Source organism: Gasterosteus aculeatus, chromosome 1, assembly GCF_964276395.1.
Source record: "Gasterosteus aculeatus chromosome 1, fGasAcu3.hap1.1, whole genome shotgun sequence".
In the NCBI taxonomy this organism is placed as follows: Eukaryota; Metazoa; Chordata; class Actinopteri; order Perciformes; family Gasterosteidae; genus Gasterosteus; species Gasterosteus aculeatus.
The window spans coordinates 23460086-23477634 of NC_135688.1; the positions used below are offsets into that span (position 1 = coordinate 23460086).

At 42.0% G+C, this 17549-nt stretch overlaps 1 protein-coding gene across 1 annotated transcript; it reads left to right on the plus strand.

The window, feature by feature from the left end:
- The first annotated feature begins 11251 nt into the window (after nucleotides 1-11251).
- On the plus strand, nucleotides 11252-13295 carry LOC120820775 (uncharacterized). The gene is made up of 6 exons (XM_078091293.1): nucleotides 11252-11531; nucleotides 11618-11751; nucleotides 11845-11981; nucleotides 12075-12168; nucleotides 12303-12641; nucleotides 13137-13295. The coding sequence occupies exons 1-6, from the start codon at nucleotides 11399-11401 to the stop codon at nucleotides 13293-13295; spliced, it is 996 nt and encodes a 331-aa protein (XP_077947419.1). The 5' UTR covers nucleotides 11252-11398.
- The last annotated feature ends 4254 nt before the right edge of the window (nucleotides 13296-17549 follow it).

Consider the following 17549-nt stretch of genomic DNA (forward strand, 5'->3'; position numbering starts at 1 on the left):
AAATATTGTTTATGTTTATGTGGGAAATAATGTAATTCATATGAACCGGTAAAAAAATGATCAGACTCTGTGAAGGATACTCCCAAGTGGTCCTCACGGCTCTCCCAAATTTCTCAATGCCCCCCCCCAAAGGCCTTAAACCCTGAAGCCTAACTCATGTCTTCTGGTTGAGTGTGGTGAGTTTTTAACCTCCCTTTGCATTGAATTGTGAGTTATTCCCTTCTGGAGAGGAAGTAAAAATGTGCAAAAATTGCAACTAATCCAAACCAATTCAAAATAGGTCTTTTTCTATAAATTGGGGGCAGAGTGGATTTTGGCATAAATGAATGTTCCTGATGAATTTTACTTCCATTTGTATCTCAAACAGATACACAAGCCAATTCGATGAAATATGTTTAGTAAATCCATCAAAATAGTTTGCCTGCATGTTTTATTTGGAAAGGTACCCTCTTTATAAATGAAACCAAATGAACCAAATGAAACCGAGTGAACATATTTAGAGTAAAAGGCTCTTTCCTTTTCTCTCATTGGTTACACTAACATAATACAGTAGTCTTTTGAATCAGATTCAATTATCATAACAATGGGAACATTCAGACCTCCTCATGCGACTCTAAAGGGTACTGAGGTTATACGTTTTGGAAGAAATGTATTTTGCTCCCCACCATTGAGACCCATAGAAGACTATTAACAAGTAGTGTGTGTGCATCCAAAGCGCACAATAAGGGCCTGCGGAGGCAATGTCACCCCCGTCCCTAACCCATAGAAGAAAGGATGTTTTGAATGTGGTCCTTCAAACCCGGTTACTTTGGATACCACTGGACTGCATTTTTTGAAAAAAAGACAAAAGCACATTATTACAGCGAGTCCTAGAACATTGGAGTAAAGAACCGTCGAACAAAGTTTATCTTTAGAGTTTATTCTCTACTCAGACGTCATATAATAAACAGCGTGCCATGAAGTCTGCAGGCGCAGCCCTTCAATGCGCCTTTGTCCATCTGCCTCGTATTCGACCAGCAGGCCCCGCAGTGAGTAGACGAGGCACATCCTCCGTCTTATATGAACCGTCTGCATTAAAGCCCTTTTGTTTAAACCCCTTTCAAATAAAAAAAAAAAGTAGTTGGAGGTGGGTTTGTCATATGTGATGGATTTTAACCACCTTCTTTGTGTTCTCAGATTGTATTTACTCAGTGAGCTTATTAAAACTTACTCATTATTACTGGTAGAAAAGCACACATACACGCCTCCAACAACCAGTGCTTTTACACTTCATGTCATCATTCACACATTCATGCTGATTCACTGATACATTCCTCACCCAGGCCTTCAGGGATGTCCTCCACAGTCCCACCCGAAGGAATACCACCTGTGATCTCTTCTCTCGATGTCTCGCTTTTCTTGAAATGTCCGTCTTGAAAATGGCGTTGTACATCTGGGACTAAATTGATCTCTTCTCCTCCATTGTGGAGAAGTCATTGTGGGTTGAAACACAAATTAACTCGACTTGATGATTTTCCTGTGAAGACAGGAGTTTAAAGATTCTGGCATGTAATAAGCAGAAATTTCCGGTTTCTTCAACTTTTTAAAGGATAATGAAGAAAAATGAGAGAATGAGTTAGTTTAGGATATCATATATTAGGATACATTGTATCTGGAATCTTTTCCTTTATGTTGACTTTCATATAACATTTCAGGTATAAACTGCAACAACAACTCATCTAGCTCATGCAGAGAAAGGGATGAGAATAGCCGCACTTTTCAGTTTTTAAATACAAGAATTCTCTGACACACTGTTGCATCACTAACAGAAGTGATAGCAGACACTTTTCACCCCAGATAGTTTCTAGTAGTCCATTCATAAAATGCTTGAATGCAATAAACATGTGAGTTTTAACCTAAAGCAGGCGGAGCAAAGAGCATGTGCACGATAAGATTGTGGAGGTCAGTGGGGAAAAGTTCATATCACAGGATACACACAGCGACAGATAATCTAGGACTGTTTGTTAACAAACAGTTTTTAACTTTTTTTTTAAACATTATAGCTTGTGATAGTTTCCCCTTCAGCTTCAGATCTTTGTTTCTTCTGTTTCAGACTGATGTACTGCTTCGTTCATTTATCATCAGACTTATTTGACCCTAATTGATCCTACACTGTCAACAGGATCGATTCCCCGATGGTTGGGTCGGCACGTGGGATTTGTTGATGATAAGAAACATTTTAATTAAACAATATTAAGCATCATTCATTCAGAATCCTCCCAACTGTGTCTGAAATGACTCAGCGTACATCTAGACTGTTTATATAAAAAGCCATAAAAGTGTGCTGTTGGAAATATTCCATCCCGAAGTGAAGAGTGCTGTTATTGGGTGAACTCTGCAGTCCTTTATTCTGAGGTTCCCAGCTACACAAAAAGCAGCATTAGTAGATGAAAAGTTGGGTTTTGGGATGATGTTGCATTCTCTGCACCTCAGCATGGATTGTTCACAAAATGAAGATATATTCAGATATCTTATCTGGTTATACATTTTAAAAACTTTAGCAGTTTTCTCTTTTTTTATGTTGTATTTCCCCTAAACGACACCCGGTTGCTCCCTATGTAAAAACAATATTTTTTAGATGTAATTGAGCTACTTTAGATCCTTTTTATTGTATCAAATGAAAACAGACATCGGGACACACTGGTTTTTTACGGGTGCATGATAGTGTGATTTTGGAGGGATCAACTTCATTTATTTGAAATGTTCGAACTGCAAGTGTACATACTTTGTGTACACAAATATGATATTTAGAAGAAAATCAATTTCATGTTTTCTTCAACTGGATTAAGTTGGATTGCTAGAACTTTGGGTTTCCTTCTCTTTAATCCCTATTCTGTTTCCCCCTGGTCTTCTCTTGGCCTTTTCTAGTTTCTCCCTCTCAGCTGGAGTGCAAAACCAGTTTATTCCAATTGTATCATTATAACATACAGGTTTAAGATCCATTGACATTGTAGCAGCTGATTTGAGATTTCCTGCTCGTTTTATAGACTGGGAGATAAATGATGATGACGCCCCTTGTCTCCAGCAGAGAGCAGTGTTGCTACACAGGACAAACACATATGCAGTATATATATACACGACTGGTGTTGAATGCAGAGATGGGCCTAAGCCAAAGGAGCAGCTCCAATCATCCATTTTATTGGTGGGATTTCGATTGACCTCTCTGATCTCAGCAATCAACAGCAAATAAGCATTCCATACGCACAATCACAGAACTATTGTGAAAATGTGCCTTTTATGTGCAAATGAAAAATATTTCCAGGCTTATCAGATATTTGCTTCGCAGTAAAGTCTCTTTTTAAGACAGAATTTCAAGACTATTTCTCTCTGCATGTCTCCAGACAGGGATGGGAGTTTTCATCAAGTCTGGTTTCTTTTTGTGATATGTGTGATATTGCACATCACATGCATGGTACGCCCTAATTTTGCTGTCAGACACATGAACAGGCACAACTTTCCCAATCTTCTGCAGGCTTCAGATTCCCTTCATCTCTCTGACCTGGAGGGTGTCAGTGTGTGGGGTCGGTGTACGTGGGTGTGAGTAAAGCCTAGTTTATGCTTCGTTTTCAGAGAGACACAAGTACGCGCAGACGCAGGAGCCCCCAAGGCTGGCGCATGTTTCTGCGTCTGCGTCGTTGCGTCGCCGCACACGTTTCTATTCATGGTTCTAAAAGGCTTGCGTGTGTTGCAGAGCAATTCACCGCCAGAACAACAGGTGGAGTAACGTGTTTTTGTTAGACGACCTAGAGCATTGGTCACCAAACTAAGGCCCGCGGGCCGACTCAGGACCGCCACCCCCCTTTGACTGGCCCCCCAGCCCCTCTGCCCCCCACTACTTGAACCGGCCCAATGAGACAATCCCCAAAAGTCGTCATGGCATGACGGTCAGTTCACTTCCGATTCACTCGCTTGTTGCAATGTTGCCTGGGGCGAAGTCGGTGCTGACAGTGTTGGCAAGTTACTTCCAAAATGTAATTGTACTGTCACTCGCTGACTTTTTTCCCTCTGTGCCGAAATGTTTAATAAAATAAAAATTAAAAACACTTCCGCGCAGGACTTCACGTTAAAGTGATCTGCTACTGTAGCAGAGCTGCAAGTTTAATTGAAAGAACGAGCAGCGAGAGAGAGAGAGGCGGTCACTCTCTCTCTTCGGAGCCTTCACCATCTCCAAAATAAGCGCTGTCTTGCTCTCTTTTCCTCGCACATATTGATAAAAATAGTCATGGCATGTGCCGAAAAGTGATGGAAAAGTAGTGGTTAAAATGTGTATGAAACCTGAATATGGTGCTTCTTGTGTTCAATCCCTCATCATCATCCCTCCATGCCAGGGCTCCAGAAGGAGAGGAGATTGCTGTTGCTGACTCTGCCTCCATCCCAAAGACAATTCATCAACAAGTGCAAATCCAGCTCAACTACATATACTACTGATTTTGATTCCCATTATTTTGTATTATGGTTGTGCTTTAGTTTTGAGCCTACTGCTCATTTCATTTTCACCTTCACCTAAAAAATGTTTACTGAACATGCTCACCTGGACAGGCATACGAGCTGGCCAGTTGTTGTATTACTCATGTTATTATAATTTCAATGTTTTTTAAATTAATTTTATTAAATAGGCCTATTTCTTTGACCTTAAGTGCTTCACACAATTATTATTAATATCAACAGGCCTACCTATAATTTATAATTTTCACTCACCTTTGCCAGTGTCAATCACCTCAACTAGGCAGATGTTTCTTACCTTGACAGCTTCGATGTAATTTTTATTTGAAAATAAATAAATGGAATATCTGTGATATTTCAAATTAAAACAAAGTGTGAAGACTCGATTACTACTTTTAAAGATAAACAAATATGTGCCAGGAATCAAGTGTTGATATAGTAGTGGGGGTCGCTGTGCCAGGCTAGTAATCTCTACTACACAATGAGGCCTGCTGGTGGTCATTTTGATCTGGGTCATACAATTCTATGTTATATAGCTGACCCGGCCCCCCATCACAGTCAGGAACGATAATGTGGCCCCCAGAGAAAAAGGTTTGGTGACCACTGACCGAGAGAGTCACGTCTATTTATTTATTTGTTTATTTATCACAGACTTCATTGCCCCGTGCATCACACTGCTGTTTTTCATCGCGGACACATTTGTCCCGTATTTTCCTCCACAACTTTGTGCACCTCTCGACCGGCGTTTGCGGCGATCTCCCTCCGTGAATCCAATCCGCTTCTACAACCCGTCAATGATGGCTTGTATAAGCGGTCATATTTACGCATTTCTTCCGACAAAAGTTCTTCAATCCGATCCGTTCTCTCGTAAACATTCTTCGTTTTAATAACGGCGGTATCGGGCTATGAAAGCGGAAATGTGAGACTCTGTAAAGGACGTAGTTAGCGGACCAATCGCAGCCTGGTGCGCTGCGGGAGGCTAAGCCTATGTAACGGAGTTAGAAACTGTCATTTTCAATGCATTGTATCTTATTTTTGATTATTATTCAACAATCTTGTTGAGCGTGTGTGTGAGAATTTTATTTTGATGAGTTAAATTTGCGGAAATTGCGATTCATCTCTCCTGCGCCTCCTAGGCTTCCGTAGTCCCGTTTTTCCTTCACAGAAGCGTCACTCTGTTGAAGACCCTGTGTGTAGGGAGCTGATGTGCGGAGACCAGAAGGCAATGTCTGTGTTTTATTGTCTTCTGCAGGAGCAAATAAATGCTGAAAAGATCAGTACCTGAGTCGACTACTTCCATGCCCTAAACACATCTGTTACACTGGTGCCGTGACCCGCATCTTCAGATCAGCTTGATGCTCGTGCCGTGGATGCTGTGCTGACGTCCTGATCCGTACTTCGTACTCAAAGAAAAACAACCAAAAAATGTATCCCATAAGGATGAAGTGGTACGAGAGCAGCGCAGGCCTCTCAACCCAACAACTGGCAACAGGGTGCCGTGCACACTCCACAAGACCCAAACACAAAGTGCAATGCAGTACAGGCTCATGACACACACAAAAAAACAATAAGCACAGTGAAACATTATACCAACACACGTTTTTTTAGCCATAAAAAGGCATAAGCCACCCACTCATAGTATTAAAAAGTAACAACATAGGACCCGGAGTTACAACCGCCTCAACCTTGAGCTATTCCTGGACAACATCCTCCCTGCACATAGTCTGTATAAGCCTATTCACAGGATTGATTAAGCGACCAAATCTTGACCTGACCTGCGCATTAAAATGACCAGGGTGTGCGGATGAAACCTGGACCACAGTATGCAAAGAGTCAGACGTGTTATCTGTCTGTGCCATGGTATCGAGTGCAAAGTCTGACTGCCTAACATCCGTCGAGACGTCCGCAGCAGTCGAAGGGCAAGAATAACAAGTCACAGATTGATCAGTGGTGCTGCCCTCAAGTGAGATAGTTGCGTTCTGGGGATCAGAAGCAACACTCATGTCAACAATGCACGACTCAGCCAGGCTTGGCCCAGACAACTGAGTAATCCATTCAATGGTTCTGCTCTCCAAAACCACGGGCATGGTCTGGCCCGTGTTTCACCCTCCTGGATTTGGGACAAAACCGCACCTATGCCATCCAAGGACGCATCGGTTGACAGCATGTAGGGACGGTTGAAATCGGGGTGAGCACTGTGGACCAGTGAAGCTTTCAGACTTTCAAAAGCCTGTCCCTGCTCAGGTGTCCAATCAGCCACACACAGCTTCCTGCTCGACAGTTTGTTTTTGGGTTGTTTACCTCTCCTCTTTGCACCTTTCAACAGGTCGAACAGCGGCTTGGCCATAGCCGAGTAACCGGGCATGAAGTGTTGATAGTAATTTACCATCCCTAAGAAAGACCGTATGCGCTTTGGGGACGGAGTCACACCATCAGACTCCATGAGGTCAGTGCTCACCATGTTAGTGATGCTTTCAACCTTGCTGGGGTCTGTTAAAACACCATTCGCATCAACAATGTGGCCAAGAAACCTTACAGACCTCCTGAGGAGGAAGCACTTTTTAGGAGATAACTTCAAGTTGTGTCTACGCAGCCTCTTAAACACCATCTCCAGGCGCAGCAAGGCAGTCTCCTCATCAGGTGCAAACACTAGGAAGTCATCCAAGTAGCATAAGAGACTCAAATAGTTTTGGTCACCAAAAATGCTCGTCATCATGCGCATAAAGCTCCCGGGACTGTTGCAAAGGCCCTGCGGCAGACGGTTGTACTCATACAGACCCATGGGGGTGGTAAAGGCAGAGTACTTCCTGTCGTCCTCGTGGAGTGGCATGTTGTAAAAGCCGGAAGTCAGATCCATTGTGCTGAAAAGGCAGTTCCCCCCCAGCGCTGCTAAACAATCTGCCTGGTGTGGAAGAGGATGAGCATCCTTCAGTGTCCTTTTATTCAACCAGCGAAAATCTGTACAGATGCGTAGATCCTTGTTCTTCTTCCACACAAGCACCAATGGTGAGGCGTATTCACTAGTTGACTTTCTGATGATCTCCTTTTCCTCCATCTCGCTTAGTAACTGGCGCAAGTTTTGGTACTGGCCAGGGGCCACTCTCCTGTATGGGAGTCTGAATGGTCTGTTATCTGACAGGTGTATGCGATGTACAAAGTCCTTTGCCTCTCCACAATCGAGATGATGGTGCGAAAAGATGTCCTCATACTGCATCACAAGGTCAGTCATCTTCGTCTTACAGTTTACAGACACTTCCCACGACTCAACGTCAACAGTACTGAGCCCAATTGAGCAAAGCTTTTCCATGGCAGAGCCTGCATCAGTAATAGGAGGCATGGCTGATTGAGTGCAGCCGGCCACCTCTATTGGTTCAACAACATCCATGTCCTCGAGCGCTGCACATGTAAAAACATCAGCTAGTTTTGCATGTCGCCTCAAGAGCACAGGTCTGTCAGATGTATTGATGAGCTTCAGCGGAACCTGCCTGTCTCCCCAAAGTGTGGTTACAATCTTTGCGACCAGAACCCCTCTGGGAGCCGAGCGGGATGAAGTGGGCTCTGCCATGATGGTGCTACCTGGAGAAATCCAGAAAGAAAGCCAGCCGTAAGCAGACTGCAAGGTGGTCATCAGTCATGGTGGATCTGTATTTTGACTTGATGATTTTCATATGTGAAAAGGCAGACTCACACAAATATGTTGATCCAAAAAGTGTAGTCAAATTCTCTGCAGTTTGTCTGAGGTTGGGGTACTTCTCTTTCTGCATTAGATTCCAGAATTGGACATTCATGTCAGGTGTTGCTCTGGATTTGAGCTCAATGTCATTCTTCAGTGTGAGGATCTCATTCTCAACAGCACAGCTATCAGGGTTGAAGAGTGATGCCACTTTGGACGTTATACAATCCACATCTATATTTCCCCCAAATGGAAAACAGATAGCTGACAACAGGCTCAATGGATGCAAAGTCAGTGAAGCGCCTGTCAAATTCGGACAAGATGCTCTGCACTTGCTCATCATAACGTGCACTCTCAAGCTCCGCCCAGTCTTTGCCCATAGCCTGGACTGACAACTCTCACGCATTGGCCGTGAGACCCACGCATTTGATCGGTTTCACACGCGCTCACGCCACACCTCCGATTTCTCGCGCCAAAAAAATTGGGAGACTACCATTGAAAAAGAGGGGCGCCAGAACACAACAGTAATGTAAGGTTCCCTTTCCTGTCCATGGACACGTTTTCAACGCGCTCGGTATCGCGCTGCGCCGATACGTCCGCGCGCTCCCATCAGCGGAGCAGAAAGCGCGTCGTCGGTGTTCGTCTGCACCCCCCCCCCCCCCCCCTCTGCCAGTCTCACGCCAAGGTTTTTGAAAAAGTCGGCAGCTCTGTTTCCCTGTTTCTAAATAAATCTATTATAATCAAATTGATGTCTCGAGTTCCATTATCGAGAGTCGCTACAGTAGCGTGTTAGGCTGCGCTGGTAGGCGCATTGCATTATGGGACAATCTTTGGATCCATTTAAATCCCTATTTGTTATGTTCATGTTCTAGTGTTTAAGTCTATGTGAGTTTTTCTAGGTTCTGTTGTGTTGTGCTCAAATGTTACTGTTTAATGTGTAAGAGTGTGGGCACCATGACCCAACTTAGCTCAACAAAGTGTCCTGGGTTCAAAATTTCTCGCAGTCAACGGCAACCCCAGTTGCAACTCCAGACCGCGCTGCGTTAGATTGTCCCAGACTCGGGCTAGCAATCTCATCCATGTTTACTTTAACGGCCATTTACAGCCAATAGATGTACTTGCGTTGTGTATTTAGAACCAAAACCCAACAAAAAAATATATATATATATATATATATATATAAAATTCTTGATTGTCAAAAGTGGATTAACTTTTTTAAAACACTCTGCCCTAGTTCACAATCTTTTAAAAACCAGACCATATAAATATGACCATAGACCTTGTGTCAATTTGGAATGGTAAATGGTAATGGTAAATGGCCTGAACTTGTATAGCGCTTTTCTAGTCTTCTGACCACTCAAAGCGCTTTAACACTACATGACATGACATCATTCACCCATTCACACACTGATGACAGGAGAACCATACACAGTGACACCTGCCATCAGCAACTACCATTCACACACTGTAGTCGCAGCTACAGGAGCAATGTTGGGTTGCCCAAGCAAGTGTCTTGCCCAAGCAGGTTAGCCGGGCCTGGGATCGAACCGACAACCCTCTGATTGGAGGACGACCGTGCTCCCCACTCACCCACAGTTGCCCATAATATTTTCAATGGCGTGCAATCGATGAGTGCTCATCTATGGTAAAATTCAGTGGGAGTGAATGTAACGGAGTTAGAAAATTTGCCTCAGAGGTCTTTACAGTCTGTACACATGTGACATCCCCTATCCAGAAACCATCACATCGACACAGGAAAAACTCCCTAAACAATGAAAAAGCATTCGATGGAGAGAATAGAAAAGGGAAGAAACCTCAGCGATAGCCTGACGTCAAACATTGGAGTGTTGAAATTTCAGGGTTAAAAATTTCCGAGTTGATTCAGTGTTGGAGTTATTTGGCAGAGTTGATCATGTCAGTGTTAACCCAACTCCGCAGAGATGTAATTAAGCTCCGCCCAAGCCTTTCACCTCTTCGGTTAGAGACAGAGAAGACAAGTCTGCGCCATTTTCTACCTCTCATGCAGTACTACACGGTAAGTGCAATTAAGTTAAACTTACTGAAAAAATTACAAATTAATGCTGAGAATTTCAGTATGAACAATTAAATATCCACAGAGAATATATGCCTTACACAGCCGTGTTTGTTGCCAGGACTGAACAGTAAATTGGTCCTCGTGGTTAGCTAGCTAGTTAGCAGTGTACGGTAAGCTAGCTAACAGTTTGTTACTAAAACTATCTCCAACTTTATCAATAATGATTTAACAATTCACAGGCATACTCAAAGCTAGGAAGTACAAAGCATTATGATTTTTAACTATATAAAATCTTGTTTGAGGCTGGAGCTAAGGTTTTTTTTTCACTTTGAAGATCTTCAAAGGGACCTCAAAAAACGTGTCCCAACATGCAGACGGTGTTTCACGTGTCTAGTTCACGTGTCTAGCTATCCATCACATTCTATGACCTGCAGTGTTGGAAAAAATACTAATTTACTTAGGTAAAAGTATGTAAGTATTACCATTACTATTATTACCAAGTTAAAGCTAAAGTACAACATTAGCAGAAAATCGGGGTGTGACTGATATATGAAACACATTTAAGTGCATCATTGAATACTTATGAGTCGGTGCATAAGCAGCCGATTTTCTGGAAAGTAGTACTTTTTCCAATACTGCAGGTCACACAATCTGATGGGTCACCAAAAATGGTGTAACACTGTCGACTTTTTACCGTTCTTGCTTGAATGTTTATTTACTTGGTTAAATTTCATTGCATGTCTCAGTCAAAATGCTGGTCCAGGTGAAGTACAGCCAACAGCAGAAGTATGTAAAGTTGGATGAGGATGAAGGACTGTCTCACTTTCTGCAATTCCATGAAAAACATGGAATTGCAAAAAAGGTTTTAAACCACATCCATGTTCTTTTTAAAGCTCTTTACATGCCTTTATCAGACTCTTATACTGTAAATGGGTGTACATTGCTAAACATTTTCAGTTCTGCAATGTGTGCTTCATAAAGTATATATAATAATATACACCAAAACAGTCAATAAAAAAAAGGCAATCATCAATTTTTAAATTTGGACTTGGAAGGGAATGGGTTTTGTGAGGGACAAATGCTCTATGTCTATTTAATGATTATACAGTGTTGGATGTATGTATTTAACATGAACAGTTATTGGCTGTGAGGCAAGAAACAGTGCGGACTTCAAAAGCACATTCAGTTTGACCTTATCTATTCCAGTCATGGAGAGATTTGGCCTGCCACCTGATGCAAATGTTATATACAAGGATGCAACAGGGACAGAAGTTGATGCAGAAATATTCAGCGACCTCGTTGGACAAGGCAATGTGGTCCTGACAGTTTTCTCAGATCAGGGTGAGATATCAAGGCAGGTATTATAAAGCACTCTACACCTTAGTATATCATTTAATAATTGAAATGTTATTTATCTATTGCTTTAGAATTCTCTGATTTCTCCTTGTCTTCTGAGACGTCTGACTCAAGCTTCAGCTCAAGTGCATCAACTATAATCCTAGATGTTCCTAACAAGAGACAAAGAATTGAGGATACACGTGATGCTGTGTCTGCTAAACAGGTTGCTTAATGCTTTCACATTTTTTCACTCTGAGTCACTAGAAAAGCTGTTTATCACCATGTTTTGTATTCTCATGTTTTGGTTTTTAATAAGTTGATAGAAGCTGTGCTCAGAGGCAAGTCTGGAGGTGAAGATGTACTACAGGAGTACCAAACAACAGAAACCCTAACAGATGCTGCAAGAAGACAAATGGTTAATATCCTGGTGGCTCACATGATTGACAATCATGGGTATGTTTGTTTCACATTGTTTTTATTTGTGCCAAATAAATGCATGACCATTGCATAAATGTACAAATTTACTAATTTAATATCTCCTCTCAGGCACTGCCCCACTAAAACAATCAGAGAAGATTATGCACGTGGGATAGTGATGCTGTTCCCTTCCCTTAAGGATCCATACTCCAAGAAGGGCTATGTAATAGGCATTATTATTGTTTAAACTTTCATGTCTTGTTGTGACCCAAAACTGTGTGGATGACATTGATATTTGAATTCCGTGAGATTTCTCATGAGCCTGGTATTACAACACATTTCTTTTTTTCATTTCAGGAACACTTCTATGATGCTGCAAGCAGCACAGGATACATTTCTTGGCGTCTGAAAACAGTCCAGAGGAAGATTCGTCAAGGATCTGCACAGCCACCAAATGGCCCAATTGACTTTTCTCCAGGAGGCCCAAATTGCCAAAGGACTGTTAATGTTGAACGGCAGCTTGATGATGATGCTTGCCAAGAGGCAATGTCTTTGCTTAACCATACAGCAGACAATTTCCTGATTTTCCAGAAGATGAGAGAGACCTTTCAGCATCGTCAGAAGCTTGTTAATGACCCAGGCAGAAGTGTTGATATACTCTCCAGCTTCCCAAGATTCCTGGATACAAAAGGATTGGTAAGTTTGGGATGAGATGTTTGGAATGGCTTGAAATTTGAAGTATTTCCAGTAGTAGTAGTAGTAGTAGTTGTTGTTTAATATCTTCTTTCCTAAAGGTGGACCAAGACTTCCCTCTCCTATTTGACGAAGACACATCCTCCAGACTTCTTCAGAAATGGGATTTGTTCTTCAAGCCAAATGTCATTAAAGAGGCTAAGCGGCTCCTTTCACCACCTCCAGGGGGACTGAAGTCTCCAAAAATTAGTGCATGTGATGCAGTTGAAAGACTTGTTGTATTTTATAAGGTAATTATATTATTAAGGGGATTATAATAATTTGTCATGTCAACTTCTTAGCCACATATGTAAATGAGGGTTGTGGATTGTAATTATGTCTTCATTCCCATCTGGCACTAGCCAATAAGATGTTTAAATAATCACTTCTATAATGTTTTTTTATTTGGCTGCACATTATTCTTGTGTCTAATGTTCAGTTTTCTGATCTCAACCATAGTCATGCTGCAGTTTGGAGGAGCATCTCCGCAACCAGCAGGGTCGGCAGCCGTACCTCCTCGCTGTTGGGCGTCAGAGGAGCAAGATTGACAGCTTCTACATCACCATAGATCTCTCGTCTCATCCCATGCAAGGCAAACCGCTCCCTCGGGGCATGTGATGAACTTTTCAAAGCACATTTTGTGTTTAATTTGTCTTACGATGTGGCACGTGTGAATTTTTATACATTCCTGCAGACAACAGTGTATAACATTGATGTGGGGAAAATTAAGGAGTCACCCAGAGTTAAAGACTTGAGAGCAAGACTGCTTAACCAGCCAGTAGCATTCTCACCCTGTGAGTAAGAAGCTATAACAATGCTGACCTGTTTCATGTGTTGACAAATTAGCTATTTACAGAGAATTTTTATGACCATCATCATGCATTCAGAGTATTACGAAGTGCGGAAAGATGTTTACTAAAAATGTCTGGGCTTAAATTTCATAAACCGTTTCATAGTCAAAGCTCATACAATGTTTTGGATGAAAGTTTGTACATTATACCTTCATTCACAATGTTTTAATTCAACTGACTGCAAGGGAGAAAAGGAATACATGTTTTTGAAAATGTTTTTGTTTATTGTGATGAATTCTTATTAATATAAGTATATATATTTAATTAATACATTTAAAATTAATTAACATTTTTTCAGTGTAGATAATTGACATTAGGGAGTGTAATTAACACTACCAAAATAGTTAAAAAAATTAACTCGGAGCAGTGTTAGTTGTCTAATCCCTCAGTGTTACTTTAACACTGTTTTGTGAGTTAATAAAGGAACTCTGGTAGAGTGTTAAATGTTTTAACTATTTTGAAAGTGTTAATTTAACTCTGGAGAGTGTGGAGCTAAATAAACTCTCAAAAAGTGTTGAAATCAACTCTGTGGGAGTTAATTCAACACTGGACTTTTTGCTGATATATATATATGTATGTACATATATATATATATATATACATATATATAGGTGATATATAGGTGATGCTCTGTGTTCATGGATGGAGATGGCATCGTTCTCTCCATGTGCCACATCCCAATACAAACAGCAGGGTTGTTGCCATTGTGACGACCTGCTTACCTTTAAAGCATGTGACACCCTCCGTCCTTAGACCCTCGTTCATGTGAGGAAGGAACCTATAGAAGGACTATAGAACAGCGGAGACCAATAAAGATGATGTCATCACCAAGTAGCCCTGTGAGTTCTCCTGAAGAAGCTGCTGGTGGAGTTTCGCCGTGTCAGTATGAGCACATGAGATTCCTAGGTGCTTTAGCAACGGCTACTTAAGCCTACAGATGATTTGTGTTTGTCGCTGTCTCCTTTTATCTTTCCATGTGTGTGATTTAATGTCAAAATGTCTGTAAATTGTATGGAATCAGTAACCAATCACAACATGGAATGTGGGATTGACTTCAGTTAAAGAGTATCAAAAAATAGCTTTCATACATCACATTTTTCTTGTCTTTTTGCCAAAAAGAAGTAAACATTAAATGGAACATCGCTGTCAAATAAAAGCAGCACTACATCGGCTCTAGAGCTTGAAGGAAGGACGGTAAAAGTTTGGATTTGTTGTAATCTGTAACCTCACCGATGGAATAGCGAGATCCTACATTGGAACTACCAAACCACTCGCTGACCCTTTTTCAAATGAGACTATATGGTGTATGTGTGGTTGGTTAATGAGGAGTAGCAGTAACCAAACAGAACAACAACGCTGCATACCATGAGCGCAAAACGAATCCATACTGAAAAAATAACGAGCCTCTCGTCTGTCAGAGGCGAAGGGAACAACTCAGTCATTCCACACATTCTTGGTCATTACATTACACGGATGACTTGCACTGTTTGGAGCCAGGTTTGCTTTGGAATGAAATCAAATGATCCGTTAGTTAGCACGAGTCGATCACTAATTAGCACGACCAAGTTTTCTGTTCCCTCGGTCAAACCGAGCAAATCATGAAAGCATCTAAAGCATCATTTCTTAATTGAACGTATTGTCTTTTACGTTGTTCATTCTGTACATCAAGCGCTTTCGGTCTCTCTAAAGGTTCTTCCCTTTATTATCGAATGCTTTTTTATTTTTGGGGGAGTTTCTCCTGTGCCGATGTGAAGGTTTCGGGACAGAGGATGTCACATGTGTACAGACTGTAAAGCCCTCTGAGGAAATTTGAATTGAATCAAATAATCATGGCAAAAACTGGCAGCGCCCCACTGCGAGGGCCACGAGCAAAGTATCCCAGACAAGTGTAGAAAATGTATGGGCTCATTTTAGGTGCCTCATCACTCTAATCAATCAGATTATATTTCTTTAAATGTGCTAGCCGGCAGTCGGCTTCATGGATGCATCATCATCCAATGAGATCTTGCTGATGAAAATAATGATCTCAAAATAAGTAGATAAAAAGAAGCCCAAAGAGTCTAATTGATACAAATGAATAGTTATCAGGATGTATGAGCGCTTATGTATGTGTATACATGTATGTGTAGATGACCATATAGAACTAGGAGTTTTATTATGTGTGTGTGAATGTGTACGGCTGGTCCCTGTGTATCTATTATTCATTATCGGACATTTGATCAATTGAAGCAGTGAAATATGGAAATAAGTTTATTAAGCGCCAAATAAACAAACAGAACAAAAAAAGTGCACGACATGCATGTGTTCATGTAACGTTACAGCCCGAGAAGGTCTTCTTGTAAATAAACGGTTCCTGTCGGCAGCATCGATAGCGCTCGTACAGGGCGTCATCGTGATGTCGTAACAGATCTTTGTGATGTCGGAGAACTGTCTCTCTATAAAACGTTCATCTAATTATTATCGCTCCTTCATCAATGAGGAAGAGAGCTGCCCTTTTTTCCGAGGGAGTGGCGAACTAATCCAACTGGCTCAAATGAACCTGCTATGGAGGTATGAACAAAAAAGCCTTTTCTTTTCTCAAGCGATGAGACGCTGCACGATACAGAGTTAAGGCGGCGGAAACCACAGCGCTGCACTGCCACCTACTGGGCATAGATAGCACCACACGCAAGCAATGTTCTTCATTCAAAATGAATACAAATTACATGCAAACGTGACCAGATGCGATGATATGATCATCATCGCGTGACCGCGATAATGGTCACATGATCACCATCGCGTGACCGCGATAATGGTCACATGATCACCATCGCGTGACGCACACGGAATGTTGTGTGCGTCACGCGATGACGCACACAACATTCCGTGTGCGTCACGGTCACATGATCACAGGTGAAAGATGACTAGAAATAGAATCCAATGAAGTCATCAGTCTCTCGAATATAATGCCTGGAAGTCATTAACATTCTTCAGTCTGAAGGAGGCACACACAAGAGACACACTCACACAAGAGACACACTCCATATTTTAGACTTTAATCTTCAATATTTGGACACTCGAAACTACAGAACTCACGGTAAATTCAACAGCTGGAATAACACAGGGATAACATTATATAAAAGTGAATAGAACCACCTGGAATATATCACAATGTCCATCCAGGGCCACAAGGTCATGGGGCCACATCACCCAACTCCTCCCCAAGTGGAGAGGACCAATGCAAACAGAGCCAGTCGCTACAGAGGGCTGATCAACCCGCGACAAAAGGAACAGCAGATATCACAAGAGACACTGCGCAGACCTTGGGTTCCACCGAGCCACAGTGACTTGGGCAAACTCTGTCCAACTCCCCCACAAGAAGGGGCGAGGACGAAAACACAAACTGGCACTCAGTACAGAAGGCTGATCAACCCAACAGAGTCCTCTGTGGAAACAAGTCGTCTGCAGAGGAGCGATGAGGGAAGAAGAAACCTGGCAAAGGATGAATACCAGGATGTTCTGAGGACAAGACCGAGTGTATGGGAAGAGGTCGAGGCCGTACACGATGAGAGAAACATTCAGAGCAAACTTGTACAGAATGAATTGGGGGAATATCGACGTCTCAAAATGGAAAAACTACCTCCAGTTCGTCACCAACGCATGTCAAAGGAGGAATACCAAGATCTTCTGAGGACAAGACCGAATGTATGGGAAGAGGTCGAGGCCCTACACGATGAGAGAAACATTCAGAGCAAACTTGTACAGAATGAATTGGGGGAATATCGACGTCTCAAAATGGAAAAACTACCTCCAGTTCGTCACCAACGCATGTCAAAGGGTGAATACCAGGATCTTCTGGGGACAAGACCGAATTTATGGGAAGAGCTCGAGGCCGTACACGATGAGAGAAACATTCAGAGGAAACAGAATGAATTGGGGGAAAATCAACGTCTCAAAATGGAAAAACTACCTCCAGTTCTTCGTCAAAAACGCATGGCAAAGGAAGAATACCAAGATCTTCTGAGGACAAGACCGAGTTTAT

Bases quoted from the DNA above. Each gene is read 5' to 3' on its own strand.
- LOC120820775 (XM_078091293.1), top strand. From the start codon at position 11,399: ATGGAGAGATTTGGCCTGCCACCTGATGCAAATGTTATATACAAGGAT. The intron at 11,752-11,844 runs GTTGCTTAATGC...GTTTTTAATAAG, and splicing joins ATGCTGTGTCTGCTAAACAG to TTGATAGAAGCTGTGCTCAG. The intron at 11,982-12,074 runs GTATGTTTGTTT...ATCTCCTCTCAG, and splicing joins CACATGATTGACAATCATGG to GCACTGCCCCACTAAAACAA.